This window comes from Homalodisca vitripennis, chromosome X, assembly GCF_021130785.1.
Source record: "Homalodisca vitripennis isolate AUS2020 chromosome X, UT_GWSS_2.1, whole genome shotgun sequence".
Taxonomy (NCBI): domain Eukaryota; kingdom Metazoa; phylum Arthropoda; class Insecta; order Hemiptera; family Cicadellidae; genus Homalodisca; species Homalodisca vitripennis.
The window spans coordinates 83,661,925-83,684,800 of record NC_060215.1 but is presented as its reverse complement, the minus strand read 5'-3'; the positions used below and the strand labels follow the sequence as shown (position 1 = coordinate 83,684,800).

General features: G+C 33.7%; 1 protein-coding gene across 1 annotated transcript in view; it reads left to right on the top strand.

Moving 5' to 3' along the window:
- LOC124369495 (tau-tubulin kinase homolog Asator) overlaps window positions 1–22,876 on the top strand; it is a 202,626-nt gene that overhangs the window by 110,709 nt on the left and 69,041 nt on the right. Inside the window, exons 4-10 of the mRNA XM_046827508.1 lie at window positions 2,894–3,041; window positions 5,436–5,650; window positions 7,030–7,200; window positions 7,359–7,544; window positions 15,265–15,495; window positions 17,797–17,944; window positions 20,819–20,998. Of these exons, the coding sequence (XP_046683464.1) occupies window positions 2,894–3,041; window positions 5,436–5,650; window positions 7,030–7,200; window positions 7,359–7,544; window positions 15,265–15,495; window positions 17,797–17,944; window positions 20,819–20,998 (1,279 nt within the window). The remainder of the gene's footprint in view (window positions 1–2,893; window positions 3,042–5,435; window positions 5,651–7,029; window positions 7,201–7,358; window positions 7,545–15,264; window positions 15,496–17,796; window positions 17,945–20,818; window positions 20,999–22,876) is intronic.

The following is a 22,876-nucleotide window of genomic DNA, read 5'->3' as shown; positions in this document are numbered from 1 at the left end:
AGGTGTGAGAAGTCACCGCTGCCCCCAGTTTCGGAGGAGGGGAAGTTCCCGAAACCTGGTGCTCTTCCCATTGAGAAGAATCATGCCCAAGTCTGGTTGCGAAGTCCGAGAAGTCGTGTTTTAGGAGATCCTGTAGTTTCCTGACACCACCACACTGTCCAGCCCTTAGCTTGCCGTTCTCCCAGGTTAAGCGACACTCCTCTACAATAAGGTGGTCAAACACCAATGGCATCTTACGCTTTCCTACGACCCTCTCAATCTCCACCCTAAGTGCTGTCAATCGCGTACTTGTCTGTCTAATCTCTCGGGGAAAGTCTCTTTGAACCACGTATCCAGTGCCCTTCAATTTCTTTCTAGCCTGAGATATTAGGTAATCAACATCAGAGTCCTCAAGGAGATGAGCGAATAGTGTCTTACCATCTCGCCCCAATGGATGCGCTCTGTTTGTCCATAGACAGTCATTCACACCTAACACATCTAATTATCTTTTTAAAGTCTGGAGACCTTCCCGCCCATTTCAGTCCCTTACATATTAAATTATTACGGTGTGATCTACTTTCTAAGTTGATAAGCCTATTTAATATAATTTGTTCTTGAGCTTTTAAATGAGTAACTAACTTCCTCCCTAAGTTGCCTGTTTTCCTCAGCTAGTATATGCATCTGACCAGTAAGATTAGCCAAATCGTCCTTAGTTGCTAACTTAGACAACTTATCGTCCAACAAGCCACTTAACCCTTCCATAAGCTGCCGATGTATCATGTCCTCCACTCTGTCATTCATGTTACCGATCTGCAGCACACTTCCAGGCGATGAATTCGATCTTTGCCGCTTAGTTCTTTGAGCCGAACGTGGAGTAAAATACTCAACAATTTTCTTCTCAGACATACGAAACTCAGTCTAACCACTTCACTGCCCACAGGCACCACACAATACGACACTGACGACCTGTTCATACAATCTACTTTGATTATTGATATCAAAGTACTTTGATTTTTTTTACTTATTGTTGTACTGTTTAGAATTAATTTGAATACACATGAAATCATATTAACGAGTAAAGTTGTCAATACTATTACGTGTCAACAAGCATTACTACAATAGTAATTTGATAAACTAAAATAGTAAATAGTAAAATATGTAATATAATCAGTTTTAAAAGTTATAGATGACATTATAATATATATTTATTAGGGCTACTGAAAACTAAATATAATAGCAACATTAAAAATATAAGAGCTTGTTCTTATATGTAGTGAGAACAAGTAGACTAATTACAAAAACACTTTCATAACTGAATAATATGATTTGTAAGAACACTGGGTTGGTCCAGTCAGTATTCTGAAACTTATAGTAGATCTATACTCTCTGTCTAGTTTTCAGGAAGGATTCATTAGTTCATGTAAACCAGTTGCAAAGCCCAAAACATCAGGCACGTTGTTTTGCATATCTTGTGCAACAAGTGGATAATTGTGGAGAATTCAAATAGATTATCTCCATCTATGAATGAGATTTGACTCTTCCATTAATTAAAAGGAAGATAAATCTTCTGTTTTCACTTAAAAGATAACACCTGTACACAAATTTTGATATAACTGGCTTTACACATAAACACACACACATTTTTAATTTCTATTTAAATTTCAGACTATTTAGATTAGATAATTTCTACACATCATGCAAGACACAATTCGAAACATTTATTTCTGTAATAATAAAACATTTTGATTGTCAGTAAAAAGGCTCCTAAACACCCTATTGTGAGCAAGATTGGAAAAGACTTAAATATGCTGTCTGCAGATAGTCATATTTTATAAAACGATGGTGTAAGTTTATAAAATAAATAGATGACTTACTTCCTGGTTTTTAAACAAGTGCATTTTACTGATCCTATTTTAATACATTCAAAAGCAGCTTTGGCAATCATTGAAACCTCAGGCTTTGTGTAATGTTATCTATGTCCTCTCAAACACTCCACCGGAGTATTGATTGTAATGTTTGTTAGTGATGCTGTCATGTAATGTTAGTGTCCGTCTTGCTGTCATTAAGGAAATACATGCAAAATAAAAATAAAATGAAATAGATTTAGTTCAACTATTAAATGTATTTGAAACATGAATAATAATGTATTTTATATTATAGTATTAGCAGACAAGGATAAGATAACTTCTAAGAAATTAAATGTCAGTTGGTCATTTAGGTTTTATCAAATTGCGTGTTAAATTTCAGCTATGAATGATTATATTTGTTAATGCTATCATCTGCATAAATACATTTTAAACTTATGCATGAATATCACGTGATGACCAACAGTGTGAGATTGAAAACAGAGTGTTGTTCAGTAATAAGTTGTGATTCTGTAATACACAAGTATTATGGCACACTAGCAGACAATTTTTTCTCACTTTGTTTGTGTGATTTTGCCAATCAAAATTATTTTTGAATACAAATTAAATTTTTGGTTTAAAAAACTAAGGCAGAACACTTAAAAAATTCATGACAAGAAGAAAAAAATTGAAACATTGTTTTTAAATTCAACAAATTTATATAAGTTATTTTCAGTATGAAATAAATGTTATAGACATCCTGGTTTCTTATTTTAAAATCTTTTGCTAAATTAAATCCATATATAAATGAGTCAAAATCATTAAAATTCAGAAATGAAGTCCTTTAATTTTTATTTGTTAACTTTTAGAACACAGTGGAATCAGTTGATTTGAGCATTAATCTTGATTCTGATTATTCTATCTGTGGTAATTACCAAACTATCAAAAAAATGTTAATAAACTGTACTAAACCTTCAAAGATGTTAAGTATATAGTATAGTCACCACTAGTGAACAACATCACTAAGTAGACATGTTACATAAAATATAAGATCTGAGTGTGTGTTTCAGATGAGAAAGATCGGAGGTGGAGGGTTTGGAGAGATTTACGAAGGACTAGATTTAGTAACTAAAGAGCAAGTCGCTCTCAAAGTTGAATCGGCTCGGCAACCTAAGCAAGTACTGAAGATGGAGGTTGCAGTTTTGAAAAAACTGCAAGGTAATAACATTTCCTTGAATTTACACTATTATTTTATAAACATCTCACTGTATAGAAGATTATTTTATCCATTGTTAGGACTAGTTGATTAGACTTTTGTAGTTGAATGCTTTTTAAATGGTTGATTTAAGATGTTAATTTTTTGTAAACTGATTTGCTCTCAACGTGAAATTGTCTTCATTGTGAAGGGCTTATAGTTAAATTAATATATGTACAACAAAGTATACGGTTGACTTTTAACTTTGTGATTTGGACATGAAATTTGTTTACACTTGATACAGTTAATATCCTTCTCAAATTAAATCAGAAATATTGTGAAAGAATAAGTGGATTGTTACTTCAATTGAATATTGAATTGACTTGCCTGTAATGGACCTAGGCAAGTCTTGTATATCATCTATCATCGAGGAATTTTTAACAAATAAGACATATTCTCAGTTTTACCACTTACAAGTCACTTATTGTACTATTTCATAGCTAGAAAATTGCAAATTTTTTAGAAAAACTTGAGTAAGAAAATTACCAAATTCTTGATATAAAGTAGTATGGTCTAATTCATGTATTATACTTTTTAGGGTTTGATCAATATTAGGTTTAAAATTAGGATTCTCTGTACTACTAAAGTATTACTTTTGAATAAGTACAAAACATTTAATTACAATACTTCCACATAATAAACATATATTCATGATTAGAAATTATTTTTAATGGATTCAAAATATTGAAATTGACTATTAACACACTCAGGACTTGTGCATTATTAAAGGACAACTAGTGGCTATCAGGTAACTTCGAAACAATCTTGTACGGTTTTAAAAATTGGTTTAGGAATTAAATGTTTTACTGACTTATAGTTGTTTTGTTTTTGCTCTAGAGAACACTTCTAATGTAGATGAGTCCGGATTGTTTTGAAAAATTTCTCTTCATGAACTTTGGCACTTCAATCTGAAAAAGGTGTAACTAGTAATAAATCAAGTAAAGAACAGTTTATGCGAATGGCTTGCTCAAAATGCAACTGGTAACGATAAATTAAAGCTAGTTGTGATTGGTAAATTTAAAAAATATGTTCGTTTAAGGCGATGGCCACTTTTTCTATACCCATTTCTAAGTACAGCTAAAAGAAAGGCAGGTCAAATTATAAGATTTTTCAGATTAGTTTCAAACTAAACTTGTACTTCCTGTTAAGGAATTATGTGACTAAAATTTTGTTATAAATAACCATTCTTGATTCTGAAAAACCACTAAATAGCTAGCACTAGGTATTGGACCACCCCCAAATAAAAATTATTTGAAACCAAGTGGACGAATTAAAACCAAAGTGGTTTTCGTAAAATATTTTTCTCAATATGTGAAAGTCTTAATCAAACGAATAGACTAGGGTGTACTGACATTTGGGGAGTAAATCTATATACTGAGTTAAGAAAATGGTTTTTTGATGAAGACAACAAGCACAACTATTTTTTAAAAGATTACTTTGCTACAGAAGCAGTTTATGAGTGAGACACATCATGGAATGAAGGCAAGTCAACAACTCTCATACAATCTTGGAGAAAATATTTACTGACATTGAAGATAACAATTTTGTTGGGTTTCTCACACTCATTAAGACTGTTCCTGGTGAAGAATATGTCAACATTGTCAATAAGCAAAATATTAATGAAGGGTTTGAATATGATGAGTTGTAACATGTTTTTGTAAAACAGTTACAAGCGATTCAATTGTATGCCCTGTTTTAAGTGCTAAATATCTGTACTCTGTAAAAATGTGATGTTAGGTCTTATTAAAAATTATTATTTTGGTTACTTTATATAGTTTTTAAACGGATGTGAGCTAGAAATTTTCACCATAAATGCTCTTTCCTTTTACATGAATCTTTAAATATCATTTTGTTGTTTTAATGTATTGTATACAATTTATCAACATCATTTACTTTCTTTTATTGAAACCTTCTGGAAGAAGCTATAATAAAAGTACAAGTAATATTACCATAGTAGACAAAATATTGTAAAAGTATAATTTGCTAGCTATAATACTACCAAATCTGTTTTTCCAATACATAACATCATTGATTTATTGATTCAAAAATGCAGCTGGTAAAAATTTTTATAAAGCAACATTTTAGATGTCAGAATGCGTTAAAAATGTTATATCAACATATTTTATCCACTAACTAGATTGTTTTATTACAAGAATAAACTTATTTAGGCGGATTGAGGCTGGTTATAAAGAATAAAAATTATATGGGGAATAAACTGCCACTTGATCTTAACAGGGTTGAAAGGTATGTTTACTTTTGTTCCATTACAAAATATTTTTAGTTCACACTAACTTCAAATGTTTAACTTTCTTAGTTTGGGAGAAATGAATAAGTATTTTAATCCAATGGTATTTCAGGTAAGGATCACGTATGCCGATTTATCGGTTGTGGGCGCAATGATCGCTTTAACTATGTGGTGATGCAACTACAAGGCAAGAACCTGGCGGAGTTGCGGCGTGCACAGCCACGTGGTGCTTTCTCCTTGTCAACTACCCTTCGTCTAGGCCACCAGATACTGAAGGCCATAGACAGTATCCATCAAGTGGGGTTCCTTCACAGAGATATCAAGCCGGTGCGTCTGTATTAATATTGTTGATATATAGTAATGTGCTATTGATGTAGTTTGTAATTGTATCATTATTGCAAACTGTGGATAAAAATAAAAACCCATTTTTTGGCAAGATTTTAATGCTAAGAAAGTCAACCAATCTTTTGAACAACTGGACAAAATTACCAAATGCCTAGTGACAGGACTTTAGTTTCAATAAAAGTATAAAATAGTGGCTTTACAGGTCCTAGTAGTAGATCCAGATTTGGCAGACATTTTTGGACATTTACGAAAGAGATGGTGACTCACTGCTCGATCAAATCACTATAGGAGACGAGACTTGGGTAAAACACCTAAATTGCGAAACCAAATTACAGTCCCCCAAAAAACCAAAGAAATGCTTGCAAACATTTTCAGCACATATGATTATGGCAGCTGTTGGGACAGGAAAGGAGTTCTTCTTGTTAATTTCTTAGAACATGGCACAGCCATAAATTCTGTGAGGTATTGTGAAACTGTGCAAAAGTTAAGAAGAGCATTACAAAACAAGCGCAGAGGAAAGTTAAGTTCAAAAATTTTGTTTTTTCACAACAACGCCTGACCACACTCAGCAAATCGGACGCGAGAAGTCCTGGATGCTTTTAAGTGGGAGGTGTTTCCACATCCGCCTTACAATCCGGACCTTGCACACAGCGACTACCACCTGTTTCCAGCAATGAAGTGTTCCTGGCTTGCAATGCAGTGCTTTGATGACGACATGGAACTGCAGGAGGGTGTGACTACTTGGTTAAATTCTCAGGCAGCAGAATTTTATAATGCTAGATTTTCAAAACAGTTCACCACTATGATAAGTGCATAAATTTGTATGTCGAAAAATAGTATTTTAGTGTCACTTTCAAATGTCTATAATACAATTTTTTTTGTACTTTGTTTTTTGTGTTTATCAAAATGTAATCTATTTTCTGGATAGCCCTCATACTTAAGTTTTTATTTGACACAAATCCATAAAATTATTTAATTATTGCTACTAAACATTGTATTTGAACACTTAGAAAAGAGTCAGTGAAATAGTATGTTAGTAACTTTTTATCAAATAAGTTATACTGTAGACTATGATTTATAGGAACTAATTCGACATTTTGGTTACTGTGTTTTGTATTTTAATTTTTGTTACAAATTTAAGTTTACATTTAACTCTCAGTAACTTGTTATTGGGGTTTGATAGGAGCGTTTGATGTAGTATTTCTGAATTCTCACTCACTGATACCACAGTTTCTTTAAAAATAATATTATGTAATTAATATAAACTTAACTTTACATGAGTGTCTTGCAAAGAATCAGTTAAGCATCTGGCTATTTTAAAATTATTCAAATAAATGAAAAAATGATATGGTTTGTTACAGTCCAACTTCTCGATTGGCAGGTTACCCTCAAACTGTCGCAAGGTTTATATGTTAGATTTTGGACTTGCACGACAGTATACCACAGCAACAGGAGAGGTGCGGGCACCTCGGGCTGCTGCGGGTTTCCGAGGCACCGTACGTTACGCATCTATTAATGCCCACAAGAACAAGGTAAGCTTGAGATATCACGCTTTTGCTTTCCAACTCTTTCTTTTAATTTTTGACTGCTTTTTAATAGTTCATATGAAGAAGTTACTTAAAAATAATTCAAAACTAACCTCTATGTCTAAAATACAATAATATGAATACATATATTTAATCTTTTACAGGAGATGGGACGCCATGATGACCTATGGTCGCTCTTTTACATGCTTGTAGAGTTTGTTAATGGCCAATTGCCATGGAGGAAGATTAAAGATAAGGAACAAGTTGGCCTTATGAAAGAGAAATATGATCACCGAGCTTTGCTGAAACACCTGCCTTCCGATCTCCGCGCCTTTTTAGAACATATACAGGTAATTCATTTTAACATAAGTTGCCATTTGAGAATTTTTATTTAACGTAATCAGTAGTGTCTCTTTTACAGCTATTGAGGTTTAATCCTTTCCACTCAAGTGCTTTGCAAATCCCTGTTAAGCAGATGTATGAGCTCCACCAGCTATATCAGTGTATATTTTCTATTATTATTGTTCATTTTCATTTTAGTTTGTATGTATTTTATTATTTAAAATGTATATATGTATGTATGTATATATGTTATTTAAAATAAAACCTTGGTAAATTCATAGTAAATGTTTGATAAAAAATAATTCCAAAATATTACTTTAATTCAAGAAAAATCTAGTAAGAAAACAAAATAAATAAACTTTGGTAGAGGAAAAAAATATTCACTTAAGGGAACTTGTAAATGTGACTGTGTACATTACTCTGTGAAAACACATGTATATGCATGTATGCATGGCCTATGTTTTCCCACTCTGAGGAATTGGTGAATCTGCTGGTGTAAAACTTTTAAAAATAGTGCTACAAATAATTGTACATTTTGTTTTGAAATATATTACACTTGTTGAAGATATAATTATAAGTTTATAACTAGATTTACTCACTTTTATAAAGACTGTTGTAATCCTCTTAAGTGTATGGCAAAATACCCTGAGGTTGAAAGAGAATCAATCCTCTTTGTAAATAAAAAAAAATTGAATTAACATGCTACATTTGTTCTACTTTTTCATTTGGTAGTTGTCTGAAAAATAATCTTTTCTAGCCTATAAAAAGAACTGTAATACATATGTATAGATAGATAGATCTATATATCTATATATATACCCTATATATAGGTTATACAGGGTGTATATTATGTCTGGAAACACCCAAATATATCCTTTAAAAATTTTAAATATAAATTTGAAAACTCTCATACAATCGTATAGAGATTGGGCATCTACTTTTTGGGAACAATTGTTTTGTTATGGGTCACGAGATGACCCAACACCCAACGGGGTACGTCCTGTCACTGTGCGGCTGGCTGTGGCTGGCTGCCTAGGCGGGAATCGTGAATATATTCTTAATGGAAAAGCCTAAAAACCCCCATTAAATACCAACAAGGAAGGAAAGAACAAGCCTATAAAAATAATAAAAACTACCTCCACAATAGCAATCAATACCTTTGTGATAAAACATAATATTTTAAAAAAAAAGGGTATACTGTCAAGCCCAGTGTCCAATCCATCTCCGACCCCCCCCAACTATCAAGCCAACACACAAGTTCGTACTACAATTCACCCACCAAAACCCTCAATCAAACACTACAAATCACATCAACCTAATGCACTACCAGAACCACCCCCCCCCACAAACACAACAGACACCAGTAACATTAGACTATTAAAAAAAATGTAAAAGATACCAAAGAGAATGCACCCCCTAAATCCGAGGCAAGCCACCTGCAATCCCACATTGCCCCCGCTTCCATATTCCAAGTCATGTACACCCCCCCCTATTCCACTCACACTCCCCAGTCACACCATTACCCAACACAATTTATCAGTCAATATCCCCCCCACCCCCCCCCATCCCATTCCAACATCATGATCAATCCCACCCTTGCCCCCCCCCTCACCCCCAATCCAATTATCCCCCCCCCCCCCCCCCCCCTCCCCCCCCCCCCCCCCCCCTCCCCCATCAGTCCCACACCCCTCCCCGTCCCCCCACACCCCCTGCCAACCCAATCACACAAAACAACTCCTGACAACAAAACTAGAAACAAACAACACCACACTCCCAAAAAAAAACAAACTAACACACACCCAACAAAAACACACCACCAACAAAACACCCCCACACACCACCACACATCCCACCCACCCCATCAACAACCCTCGCACATACAACTCCCACCGCACCAAGAGCCTAAAAAAGATAAAACTACAACGTTCAAAGCGCCCCCAATCCCCACCACACTACCCCACCAGGCAGAACCCCCCAGTACAAAAACACCACTATCCGTGCCTCTCACAATAAATATACACCAACATTGTTCTCAAGATATACAATTTTTGACAAAAAAACATATTATTTTTTCCTACCAATAATAAACCAATATTCATTTGGTTCCTTGAGTGTTATACACATGTTTTAGTAAGAAAAAACGCAACATTAAAATTTTTCGTTATGGTTGAAAAATACATGTATTTGTTAGTTATTATTATCCAAAAATTAGTAAAAAAAAAACTAATACCAAGTATACTGAAGGTAAATGCATATATCCGTCAGCCAGCCAATCAATTTAAAACAAAATATAAACCATAACCAAACACCCTATAAGATAATTTTCCCCCAGTACAATTGTACAAACAAAAATACATTTACCATTAAACAGAAAATGTGTGATAATCGCACGAGGCGCAGAGATAGCAGGGAGTCCATGTCACACAACACTCACTTTTCAACATTTATAATTATTAACGACAAGTTAAACTATTCATCTACAAATTAACATTTTTAATACGATTCACGTACTAAGTCACAATAAAAACAAGTTAGTAGGCCAAAACCAAAAAAAAAAAACATTGCCAACACTGAATTCCAATATCAAACAATCTCTTAAAGCCAAAATAAAGATTGTCCAAGTGTTAAAAAAGTCAATAAGGCAAGATTATCTATTAAAATCATTAATATATAGATAACATTCAAAACACTGACCAAATTCCCCGTGATGGCTCATCCAGGCAAGATAATTACAAAAATACATGTATATGCTTCCTAATAACCACGTATCCTAACCCCTTATTAAGTGCAGCTTGATGTTAGGATAACATAAAACAAACAGCACATTTATATGGGTTTGTGGTTTTATATCTCCATATTGGCATATAAAATGGATTTTCCCCTGATATTCTGTCATCAAGAGGTTGCTCAATTTTCGACCACGTCGATTGCAGTTCTAGGTTGCCATGCACATAGTAACCCGTCCATAACCTGTTCTCGAAACTTTTTGGTGGGTATAGAGATCTAACCCATTTTGCATATTATACTATGCAGCCATTTAATCAATGCAATTTCAATGACAAAATTCCATAGGGGTGGTACCATTTCATTGATTTATGTGCCCATAAGGATACGTAGAACAAACCTAGTCAAATACGTCTACTCCACCCAAATATTGTTGTACAGTGACTTGGAATATGGGTTTCGTGACTTCTCGTCTGCCGTCCTTTTATCTGACCTTCAATTAAATTTACTCCAGTGGCACCCCTACAGTAGAGCAGCATGTTTACTTTTCCTGTATCTTGCAGGCAACATGTGCAATCATATCCATATAGATTCTCGGATCCATGTTGTTGGGAAGTCACCTTTCTTTATCTTCAAATTTTTCATTTGTGCAGGCAAAATTTTTTCGGTTTGCTCTCACCGTACCACATGCCCCAACCCATCAACCTCAGGTCGATGAATAAATCAACACTAGGAAAAGTAGAAATTGTCCATTGTAAATGATTCTTTTAGTAGATTCAAAACCGAGTAACAAATCTTTTACAACACTAACTACCCAGGCCCCTCAACTTTACTGTCCGGTTTCCTTTTCGCCAGTATACAACCTTGAATCTCAACAGAAAATCCATTTGAAGAGTCACAGAGCGACCATAACCTTGATTCCCCATTTGTTTGATGGCTTTGCTTGGGAGATATTGTTTGAAGGATAGCCTACCTTTAAATTTAACCATACTTTTCATCTATAGAAAGTGCCTTCCAGGCTCATAGTTGTCTAGATATTTTTTTAGAAAACAAAAGGGACCTATCAAGGGCCTTATTTTGAACAGTGGATCATATCCAGGATACCCTTTGACACCTGATTGCTATTATCATTGAAATGCAAAAAAAGACTGTGATTAGTTGATATTGGTCTCTAGAAAATAGTTTGAAAATGAGCGGAGTTTTTTTGTCACCAAAAAGCCTCTTGAAAATATGATTTCTTCGTTTGAGCTTATGAAAGAGTCCCATTTAAATTTGCGTTGCTACAAAAGCTTTCAGTCCCTTTCATCGATTTCTTTTAGTTGGTGTAGTCCTAGAACGTTTGGCATTGTCAGTTTGTTACATTCACTACCATTGTTAAAGAATAAATAATTAGTGATGTTATCAGCTACGAATATTTATAGATTGTGCTTCAGGAAAGATTATGAAAATGGATTCAGTTGGAGTTAGGTTTTTCAAATTTTTGACCTTAGGTGTATCACAAAGTGTAAATTTAGGTATTTTGTCTAATACTATGTTAAACCTATTTGAATTTCATCCCACAAGGTAGCATTTTTTTGTTGAGGATTTAGGCCTAGTATGCTCTAGGGCTATTTCATCTAATGGACCATCTATATCACTTTCAGAAGAATATCTACATTGTTATCACCTATTTCAAAATCTGAGTCCTTCATTACCATGATTCAAAATATTCATTAATCTCATCATCGGTTTATTTGTTCCATTAATTAAACAGATAACCTCAACAGTCTAGAAAATTTTGTAAAAACAAATTTGTCCACTGAAAAAGACTGTATTAAAATAATATTAGCCTACATACCTAACAATCCAACAGCCTTTTTGTTGTAAGATATACACTACAGTAACACAACACTTTTTAATGTTTTAATGTTAAAACACTTACTTGCATTAAAATATTAAGCAATAAAAACTAAACAATAGAATACCCAATTAAAACAAAATAAACAATAAACCAAACATAACCAATGTTTTTTATTTAATGTTAGTAAACACGGCAAAAGCAGCAGACCGCGATCCCGAACAACTGCCAACATCGTCATGGTGACTAGTCTAGTTCAAATATTTGCCGGTGGCGTCGGTGACTGTACACTTTAACAGAAGGCAGTGAATATGGCGTTTAACTCACTTGGGACTATAGTCGCCAGACTTACACAGCCAACGGAGAAGTATTTTTCCTGCTGCCGTGGACTAAAGTCGATTACGCGGCGAACGGAAAAAAACGGTGAGTTCGACTATTGTCGATTTACGCGGAGAAAAGTTAACAAGTTCTTGCCACAAATGTGTAACACTAATTGTTAGCATTTTATTAAATTGTTCCATTAAATAAAACAAAAATTTCATTTTAAGCTGGTTCTATTAGCACAAATTTGCCAGTTTTTATTACAGTACAATTATGGAAATACTTATGTTATTGATTTCTTATTACAAATAAAAAATAATGTATGCTGTTAGAAAAGTCTTACAACAAACGTTTTACCTGCATTTGGTGTCAAAGCAATTGTTCGAACTGTGTTCCTTCTACGGTTTGACAATGAGCCAATCTTGTGTAAAATGATTCGACAGAGTTGCCTAACATTTCTTCAGTTATCAAAGCAATCTCCTCTATAATCCTGTTTCTTAGGTCATCCAAATTATGAGGCTTTCTTCTATAAACATTGGATTTTAAATGACCCCATAGGAAATAATCGATTGGTGACAAATCCGGAGATCTTGGAGGCCATTCGATTTCTCCTCTTCGGCCAATCCATTTATGAGGAAACCTTAAATCCAAATACTCTCTTACCTGTCTCCCATAATGGGGTGGAGCACCATCCTGCTGAAACCATACATTATCAAAGTATTCTCCTGATGCAATTTGAATAGCTGGGATTATTTCATTTTGGAGCATATTGTAGTAAAGTTCGGCATTTAAATTTCCATTGATGAAAAAGGGGTCCAACAATTTTGTTACCTAAAATTCCACACCATACGTTCAGTTTTTGTGGTTGCTGTGAATGGGACTCAAGTAATCCAATGTGGGTTTTCACTAGCCCAGTAACGGCAATTGTGCCTGTTAACATTGCCATTTAGGAAAAAAGTTGCCTCATCAGAAAATAGTATGTTGGTCAGAAAATCTCTATTGTCATCACATTTGCGCATCACAAGTTCACAAAACTCAACTCTTCTGTCGTAATCATCCTCACTTAACTGTTGGACTAAATGAACTTTAAATGGTTTGTATTTATTAATTTTCAAAATCTTACTCACAGACATAGGGTGCATATCATGTTGCTGTGCAGCTTTTCTGAGCGATGTATGTGGGTCTTCAATAAATGTTTGCAAAACATCTAGTGCATGTTCTTCATCTGTTGCAGATTGTATCCTACCCGACTTTGGCCGATTACGTACACTCCCTGTCATTTCAAAACGCTCAATAGTTTTTGATATTGTTGAAACACTTATGGGATTCCTTTCTGGGAAAGTGTCATTAAACAAATTACAAACTTCCCGATAAGATCTTTGACGATCGCCATATCCTCGCATCATCAACAGAGTAATTCGTTCTCTTTCAGACAATTCCATTAAAATGCCAAATAAAAACTGAACTACTGTAATTAGATAACTTGTTGACAGCAATGCTTCAGAGACACTGATTAACTCGACAGGAATGATATGACCTTTGTCCATTTGTAATTCCCAAGCTTAGACCTGTCTAGTGAAAGCTCCATGCTCAACAAACTGAAACCTGTAGACCAGATGATTAATAACACAATAATGTTTCTCATAGGCTAGTGACCTTTGTCTCTTTAAACCTTCCTGCTGACTGGAAAACACCAAGTACAGATTCATAAGTAATCAGAGAAAGTGACTCATAAGTTTTATTCATTGTAATAAAAACTGGTAAATATGTACTAATGAAACCAGCTTAAAAATAAATTGTTTATTTTATTTTAATTGAACATTTAAAAAATGCTAAAAAATTAGTGTAACACATTTTGTGGCAAGAACCATGTTAAAATTACATTGTTGAACATCAGTAAATTTTCAATACTAAAAATGCTCTATTTTCTGATAGAATAATTCCTTTGAGATGCGGTTTGTGGCATTCAATTCAGTAAGCTATTACCTTTAAAATTATGTATCACAAGGTATAGGCTTCCATTAAGAATATTCACGATACCCTCGGCAGGACGTCCCCCGTTGGTGTGACATAACAAAACATTGTTCCAAAAAGTAGATGCCCAATCTCTATCACGATTGTAAGAGGTTTCAAATTTATATTTAAATTATTAAAGGATATATTTGGGTGTTTCCAGACATAATATACACCCTGTATATATAGATAGATAGAGAGAGACAATGTATTTTTAGACCAGTTCATTGTTTACCACTGGTGGTCGGCCATCTTTTTCATTATCATGGATATGTCTATTCATAAATGAATAACTCCATTAGCACTCAATATTTTCAGTCATGTATTTGATCTGTACAAAGATTCCTATTTTTTCCCATAGAAAATGTTATGACAAAACTTGACTTCGTATGTGGTGGAATTTTCAATTGTGATATAGATTTTTAACTACCTACTACTGTAAATAAAAAAAAGTGGAACCATTACTATAGTTTGAGGCATACATACCTACTGTGTGTTTCAATATAACAACCATTTAGCTCCCCTGACTGCATCTTGCACTAACCGAAAATGACAGTTACTACCTAAACAGCTCTTATATTTTTTTTAAAGTATAAATAAAACATTGTGTATTTGTTTTAAGGTTTTTTTCTGGACTAGGTATATTAAATATCCTAAAAATGTTGTTATGTAACCGATTTAAAAACTTTAAACATAGTCCACTCATAAAATTATAACTTTGTTTTAACTTTCTATTTTAATGCAGTGTTACAAAATCAGACAGCATCACTTCATTGTCCAAACAAATTTTTTTCAATTCAATTATCTTTTTAATCACTATTATGGATGACCAGAGTCTGGAATACAGCGACAAGCCAGACTATGCAATGCTGAGCCTGCTGCTGGAGCGCTGCATGAAGCGGCGTGGGGTTCGCGAGTCTGACCCATATGACTGGGAGAAGCCCATCGTGACTCAAAGCCAAATACCACAAACCCCTGCAATCACGACCATGACAACACCGGCTCCACTCTCACCACGGAATAACAACCAAAACATCCAACCGGACAACCGAAAAGATAATGAGGTAATAATTTTTTTACCAAACACGTATACGTGGTATAGAGGATTTGGGTTGGAAGAGTAGATTTGACTTTTCCATCTTGGAAGATTAGGAAAAAACGATATACGTTGACACATAGTAAAATTGAATCATTTCTACTCACTGATTATTTTATTACCTCAAAAGGAATTCAAGATATAATTTTATTATGTGTCTATGTATGTGTTTTTATTAATCCTCTGTTAGTTCACCTTAACACATACATGAAAGGTTCCAGTATATAAAATGTATATTTGGGATTAATTCAAGATACAGTCAACTCTAGATTAACTATGATAATGGAGAGTAAAATGTCCACAATAACTCTTGTTATAGTTAAAACAAAGGAAGGGAATAGCGAAGTTACATGAACCAAAACTGGTAAGCCTACCCGGTCCGCATATTTTAGGCACACTTAGAAGACTGCAGGATAGTTACATTGCTGCTGTCGCTATCTTTAACTGCGTTATCAGCTGGGCGATGATGCCCTTTAAGGATGGATGGCTTTAAAGATATAGTGCGACTTGTACTGCAGTTTCACATTTAGTGCATAGATTCCTAGATTCATAGATGCATAGATTCCTAAAATCCTTTTCAACCAAACTTATGAGCTGTACTGTTATTACCTCAGAGTTTTACAATATTTTATGTTGTTTTATTAATTACAAACTGATAATTCACTTTAGATTACTATGAGGATTAAGTTAATGACCTATCTTCAGCCATCATTGATCACTACAAATGCCAGAATATCAAACTAGAATCATCAGCATATTGTGCCTTACATGCCCATTGTGAGCTAAGTCATTCAGGGTGTTACAAATGTTCACAAAACTCCAATTCTATAGGACTGGAGTACAACATAGGTTTACCTTATACAAGCATCTACTTTCTATCATAAAACTTTACATTATTTTTACATCATACCAATCCAATTGGTTTAAAAGAAAGTTCTAAATTTATGTATTTATTAGTTACACTTAGTGACTTGGTTGTTTTATGTAATGTGAACAGCTATGTAATAACCCTTTTTGATTTCTTAAAGTCCAAATTTCTTTATATGATTGCCCTGTTTTAATTCAATTTATGAAGCACAATATTTTCATTCTTTAATTGTTTCTTTAATTTATTTTACTCAAAATAAAAGTTTAATTTTCTCCATTAAAAACTTTTACCTTCTTGATTAACATCAGTGTTTTTGTACCTTCAAGTTCAATTTGAGTTTTTGTCCATCCAGTGTTTGATTTGTAAAATTATCTTAAGAGTAATTGAAGCACACTCAAGGTGAAACTATTTTAGGCATTGATCTTTCAAAATGTACTTCAACAATTTGTATGATTTTAAACAAACCTGAGAGAATTAAAAAACTTTTAAAATAAATGTTATGGAGGGAAAGTTCACAGTATAATTTGAACTCAAGTACCTATTGGTATGAGTCAAAGATACAACCAGTTGAGCTACTAATGATGATTGAATTAAGCAATTAATTAAATTTAGGGTCACTTCTCTATTACTTTTTATATGACATTCCCTCACAGGTCTTGTTGTCAAAACAAAATAATCAATACATTATATTTTAATACATTACTTTACGACAATGTGAATTTTCAAATTAAAGAAAACTAAAAGGTTACAAAAATGTTGCACTTTATAGAGCTTGGTTTAATATAGTTCTTATATAAATTCCTGATTAGCTAAGTACACATTTATGTTTGATAAATATAAAAAAATTAAATGTATTTAAGACCTTGCATGTGTACCAAATGAATCTTTCAAACTATATTGTAACAGGATGTGAAGCTCCACACCAAGTAACATAACCTTGTATATGAAAATGTAAAACTTGTTTTTCACCTTTATGAAGTATTTTTAAGTGTCTTCAATTAATAATATTGTGATCTGATCTTGAATAAACGGTTTCGGACCTGCCAAGTATTGATATATGGCCTTGCTATTAAAATGGAAAGACAATAAACAATTTCTTTATTTACATAATCTTGAAGATTAGTAAAGCAACATATGCAGTAAAGAAAGGGCAATACATGAAAGAGTTGAGAATTCAATCTACCGGCTCCATGTGCGGCTTAAAACCCGATCCTTCGTTTTGCTCAGCCTGAACCATGATGAAGTTCACCATGTCCTATTCTGAGATGGAAACAAGCACAAGAACTTTGACAGTTGCAACTAAAAAGTTTTAGCTGTAAGAAACAGAAATATGGTCTTCAGGATAAAGACATAGAAGTGACTAGTTATTGAGATGTATAAATATTCTTTTTCTGTTTTTAGGCGGAATTGGATGCTCTTTGTAGAAGAGCAAGAAAATTAGAAGTTGATGCTACTCAAGTCACACCAACCAACACGGACAAGCAGGCCATAACGATTGACCGAAATTGCAATGCTACTACAAATCAAGACAACACACCTCCAGTACTTGGTAAGTATTTATCAGCAACTCGCGTATAGAGAATTTCTGAACATTTTTATTGGTTCTCTCTCTTACACTTTTAAGGTCGTTCACTTAACCTTGTGCTGATGGGCCTAATTTAGAGTATCACATCAAGTGTATTTTACTTATTGAACATATTTTAGTCTCATTGCGCCATGGTTTCATTTTACATATATTAGATTTCTTCATTACAGCCTGCAGTACAGGACAGTGTCTGTTGGTTTCATGTAGATGTAACTTTTTTTTACATGTGTTAAATATAGTAGGTGAATGATAAGAGCCAGTAAACATATCTTTGTACAACTGTCCATCACTCTTGTCACACTGAAGCAAAAACAGAGCAATTCAGCACCTAATGTTACTTTACTAAGCACAAAACTGTAATCAAAATAGAGAATCAGAAACAAATGCAACTCTTTAAAGCTTTTCTAAGGTTTCAAAAGTATTCTGCATCCTGTAAAAATGCTTATGTTCTTACTCAACTCATTCAGTCCTAGCCAAATCTTGAAATCCTCAGCTTGGTAACATCAATCTCCACAAACAGACAAATGAAATCCTGAGGGACACAGACAAACAGTAAACTTAAGATCCTCTTAAGGCTAAAGTAGGAGCTGTAATCGTGTTGGTCTTAGCTTTACCAGCTGGGATGAAAAACGCACATCACTTTGAGGTGAGTACCTGTCAGCTAAGCCTGACGGCTGCCGTCTTCTTTACCTAATCCAGAGTTATTTGGAAAATCCATAAATTGTCAGCACAAACTAAATAATTGACTCCATGGTTCTCAATTTCAAACCTCAAATATAAAGGCCCTTGGAACAACATTCTCAACAAAACATAACAGAATCAATGACAATATATCTTCATAAGTTACACTAAGGCCCACACAATAAATGTGACCTTCCATCTTTCACTTCAAGCATTGTCATCAAACTCTGCTCAATGAGGCTTGACATATACTCTCAAACACATTTGGCCACTCCTAACTCTGTCAAAATTTTAATGATGGTAAAGAGACTTGTGATACCTGACACAGCACAACAATTAATTGTCAAAGCAATAATTGTGCAGGTATATTATATCTCCCCAGAGGCACAGAGTTAAGATGTTATTGAGAGGCTGGACTACCACTGAAGACATGTTAATGGATTTAATATAGCTAGTTAAATAGAAGTGGACTTTTTGTAGCAGTTAATTGTCCTATTAACAAAAAGATTGATGATTTTTTTATTCTTTTCTGTACAATTTCGGAATCATGTGTTCTTTCTTCAACTTAAAATAGTATTAACTAATTTACCCTCAGCCACCTTAAGACAAAACACACCCTAATGTCAATTTTACCCTTGTTCTGTCCATCCTCATGAACCACAAGCTTGTGCAGAGATCTTATTGAATGTAATAAGGGAAAGATTTGGTAATAAATAATGTGAACAGTACTAATAAAAAGTGTCATGGTCACAGACAGCATTTGAACTTGAGGTTTGTCTAACTGGGTTCCACAACCAGGATGTTTCACTTCTGGCTGGTTTATAACTTGCAGTTGAACCTACACTGGGTATAGCAAAACTGATTTGTCACTTAAATCTGGTTAACTCTATGGATGTCCGGCAGCAGCACATCACTAACTGTAAATTTCAAGGTATTGGGGTGCAAGGGTAAATTGATAAGTCTGGTCTACTGCTGGGGATGAGAGTTGGAGCTGGTGGGCTCTTTACGTGTCAAAAGCTGTTACTAGCCTACACATAAGGACGTGCCACCTCTGCCCACTATGACTGGAGAGGCTGGTACAGAGCTAGCCTCCTCTTTTTCTACGGAGACATAACTGAGATTAACACTCAAAATCCTTCCTCATGAATCTCGACAGAATCCCCAAAACCTTACCCATCTAGAAGGTCCTGTCACTCCAGAAACATTGCAAAGGTTTTCTTAGCAGTAAGTGCAATTTCTCATCTTCTTTTCCTAAGAAAAAAATAAATTCTGACTGGAATCTGAACAAGAAACCAGAATCTGATTATATATTATTTATTACAGAAAGCCATTGCATGGTGTCATTTGATGGGCTTCTAAATTACTAATTCACCCACTCATTTGAATTGAGCTGTCACATGACTTAGTCATATAATAGCTAGGAAGCTCTCCTTCTATACCGTTTTGCTGTTTATGTTTGCGATTAATAAGTAACCATGTCGGAATTGTGTGATTATTGGATGCTCTGAAAAAAATCTACTTTTCGTTGATTCATTCACACCTAGCATACGGATTATGTATAATGGTGCAACATCCAAGCAAAATCTGGATAAAATATTGATAAAACAAAAAAAGCAATAAGAATCATGCTAAACTTGAATAGATTAGACTCAGTGAAACACTTTTTCAATGTACTTAAGATCCCTATCATTTATAGTTGATATAAAATATAAGTGTAATAAAAAATCCAATGAATCTCTAAAATTTACAGTACACGTAACAAAATCACAACTGACAGGCACAATCTGAAATTGTATGAAATGTAAACAAGCTTTATTGGAAAAAATACTATAATCAGCTACCTAAGAAAATAAAAAAATATAACTGACAGGGAGAGATTTGAAAGTATAGTAAAAGATTACCTTACCAATTAGAGATTATACTCCATTCAGGAGTTTTTTGAGCCCAGATAACTATGTTATATATATTATCATTTAAGTAAGATTATAAAATTCTATTTAAAAAGATGTGTAAATTTTAAATTTTTACTTTATTTTTTAAGATAGACTAGTGTGGTGATGACGCTATTCATATGCATCTTGTAAAAATTTGTATCAATGGAATAAAGATTATTCTCTCTCTCAGTAACATAATTTATAGAATTGGGCTATATTACAGGATCCCCCAAGAAACAGCGAAGGGCTGTATCAATGCCAGGCACCCCTGCGGCAGGCCAGCAGTCTGAGAAGGAGCGGGAAGAACGTGATGGGGTAGATGGTGAGGGAGATGCTGTAATGATGTCTGCCCGCAGTCAATCAGACCGCAGGCGACACACCAATCAGAATCAGAGGAAATCAGGTAGAACAATTGTATTCCATTGCAAGGACAGTCTTTTGTTCAGCAAATTCATCTCACAAAGCCCAATCTGACCATTGATGATAACAAAGTTTTTCCGTCCTTATAAATAACGTCACAGTGAACATCTTACTAGATGACAAAAGGGAACGCTACTGTTATTCTTAACTCAATAGCGTATAAAGAAAATATTTAAAAAAAGACAGTTATCTGAGGCATAGAGTAAGTAACCAGTTTAGTTGCAAGACCAGTATTACTGATACATTTAGTTTCAATAGTATTGAGAGATTTTTCTACGGAAACAGAAATGAGTTTTTCTAAAAGTACTGTAAATTAATCCAAAAAATGTTCAAAAAAAACTTTTTTGATTACCTTCAAATAACAGAGCCACAAGCACTCAATATTCCTTATGAGATTGAACATGCATTTTCACAAATAGCAGTATGATTGTGAAGGTTGTCAGATTTGAGTTTGCAAAATAAAAATTTTATTTCAAATCCTATCAAATTTGTAAAAAAATGGTCTTCCATTGTAAATAGTACAGAAATTGTGTATTAGAGTAGATTTGTAATATTTGTATAGTTGATGACAAGTAATCAAATGTGGAAAAAAAGTAAAACATGGTTTTGTGAGAAAATCGAAACATTTGTTAAGATATCAAAGAAAATAATGAACTGTACATTATACTGTTACATTGGTACACTGTTATTAGTTTCTGGACAAATGACATTGTATTTGATTGTTGATAGCTTGCAGTTTCAGAAAGAAAGAGGTTAATGCCAGTGCAAAGAAAATAGGATAAATAGCATCAGTAAGTTTCAAAGGGATGCAAAATATCATCTTAACACATAGAATACTAGGCCTATACAGGGTGAGTCAGAAATATGGTAAAATATTTTAAGACGTGAATGTAGAGCTAAAAATAAGCAAAAAATGTTATATAAAGGTAGGTCCGGAAACGCTCCATTAGTGAGTAATGGCTGGCGAAAGATTCTGCTTTGTTTTTATTTCACCTGGTAAAATTAAGTGATTCTGAAATGTTTTGTTCTTGTTTTTTTTTAACTCAAATAAGGTGGATTTATAAGGAAAATCATCTGAAAAATGCAATAAAACCACTCTAGAGGTTGTAGTGTGAACAGTTTTTGAGAAAAAGTATGAACATTGCCAAAACTCTAATAACAAAAATACCGTCTTAAATGTTTGATGTCCAATAACATTGTTAAATGACCAATAAACAAATTGTTTTTCCTAATACAGATTGTAGAGAATTTAATTCTGAAAACAACCATAATAAGCAAACTTAACTACATGTGTAAAAAAGTTATGAAATTGACTCCTCACGTATTACACTACACAGCAAACTTTTACTGTTTTATAATAAGGAATGAGTATCTGATTGGTAACAGCTAGTGAAAAACAAACATATTTTTAGTTCAAATAAACGTAGTAAATTTCATATAAACGTATTATGACTTTACAGCTGTTGATGAATATTAAATGTACTTGTGTAGTATCAATCAGGACACAGTTATGATGCATGTTTGAACAGATATATAGATGTATAGTTTTGTATAAATAAGTAACCATGATTACACAATAGTTCTACATTCAATATTTCTCTGTCATGACATTACATTTTGCCACATTTAACAAAGCCAGCAAAAAAAAATCTGCTAACATTATCAACTGTGCAAATTCTAAACTTAACTTGTAACTTAATAACACTAATCAATTTATATGAAACAGTACTATCTCAAAAATATATCATATTACATTTTATTCAATAAAATAAGGTACATATCAATAAAATAAACTAAACTTTGAAATTTAAAAGTTATCATGTATAAATTCAGACATGGAGTAGTATGTTTACTCTAAAAA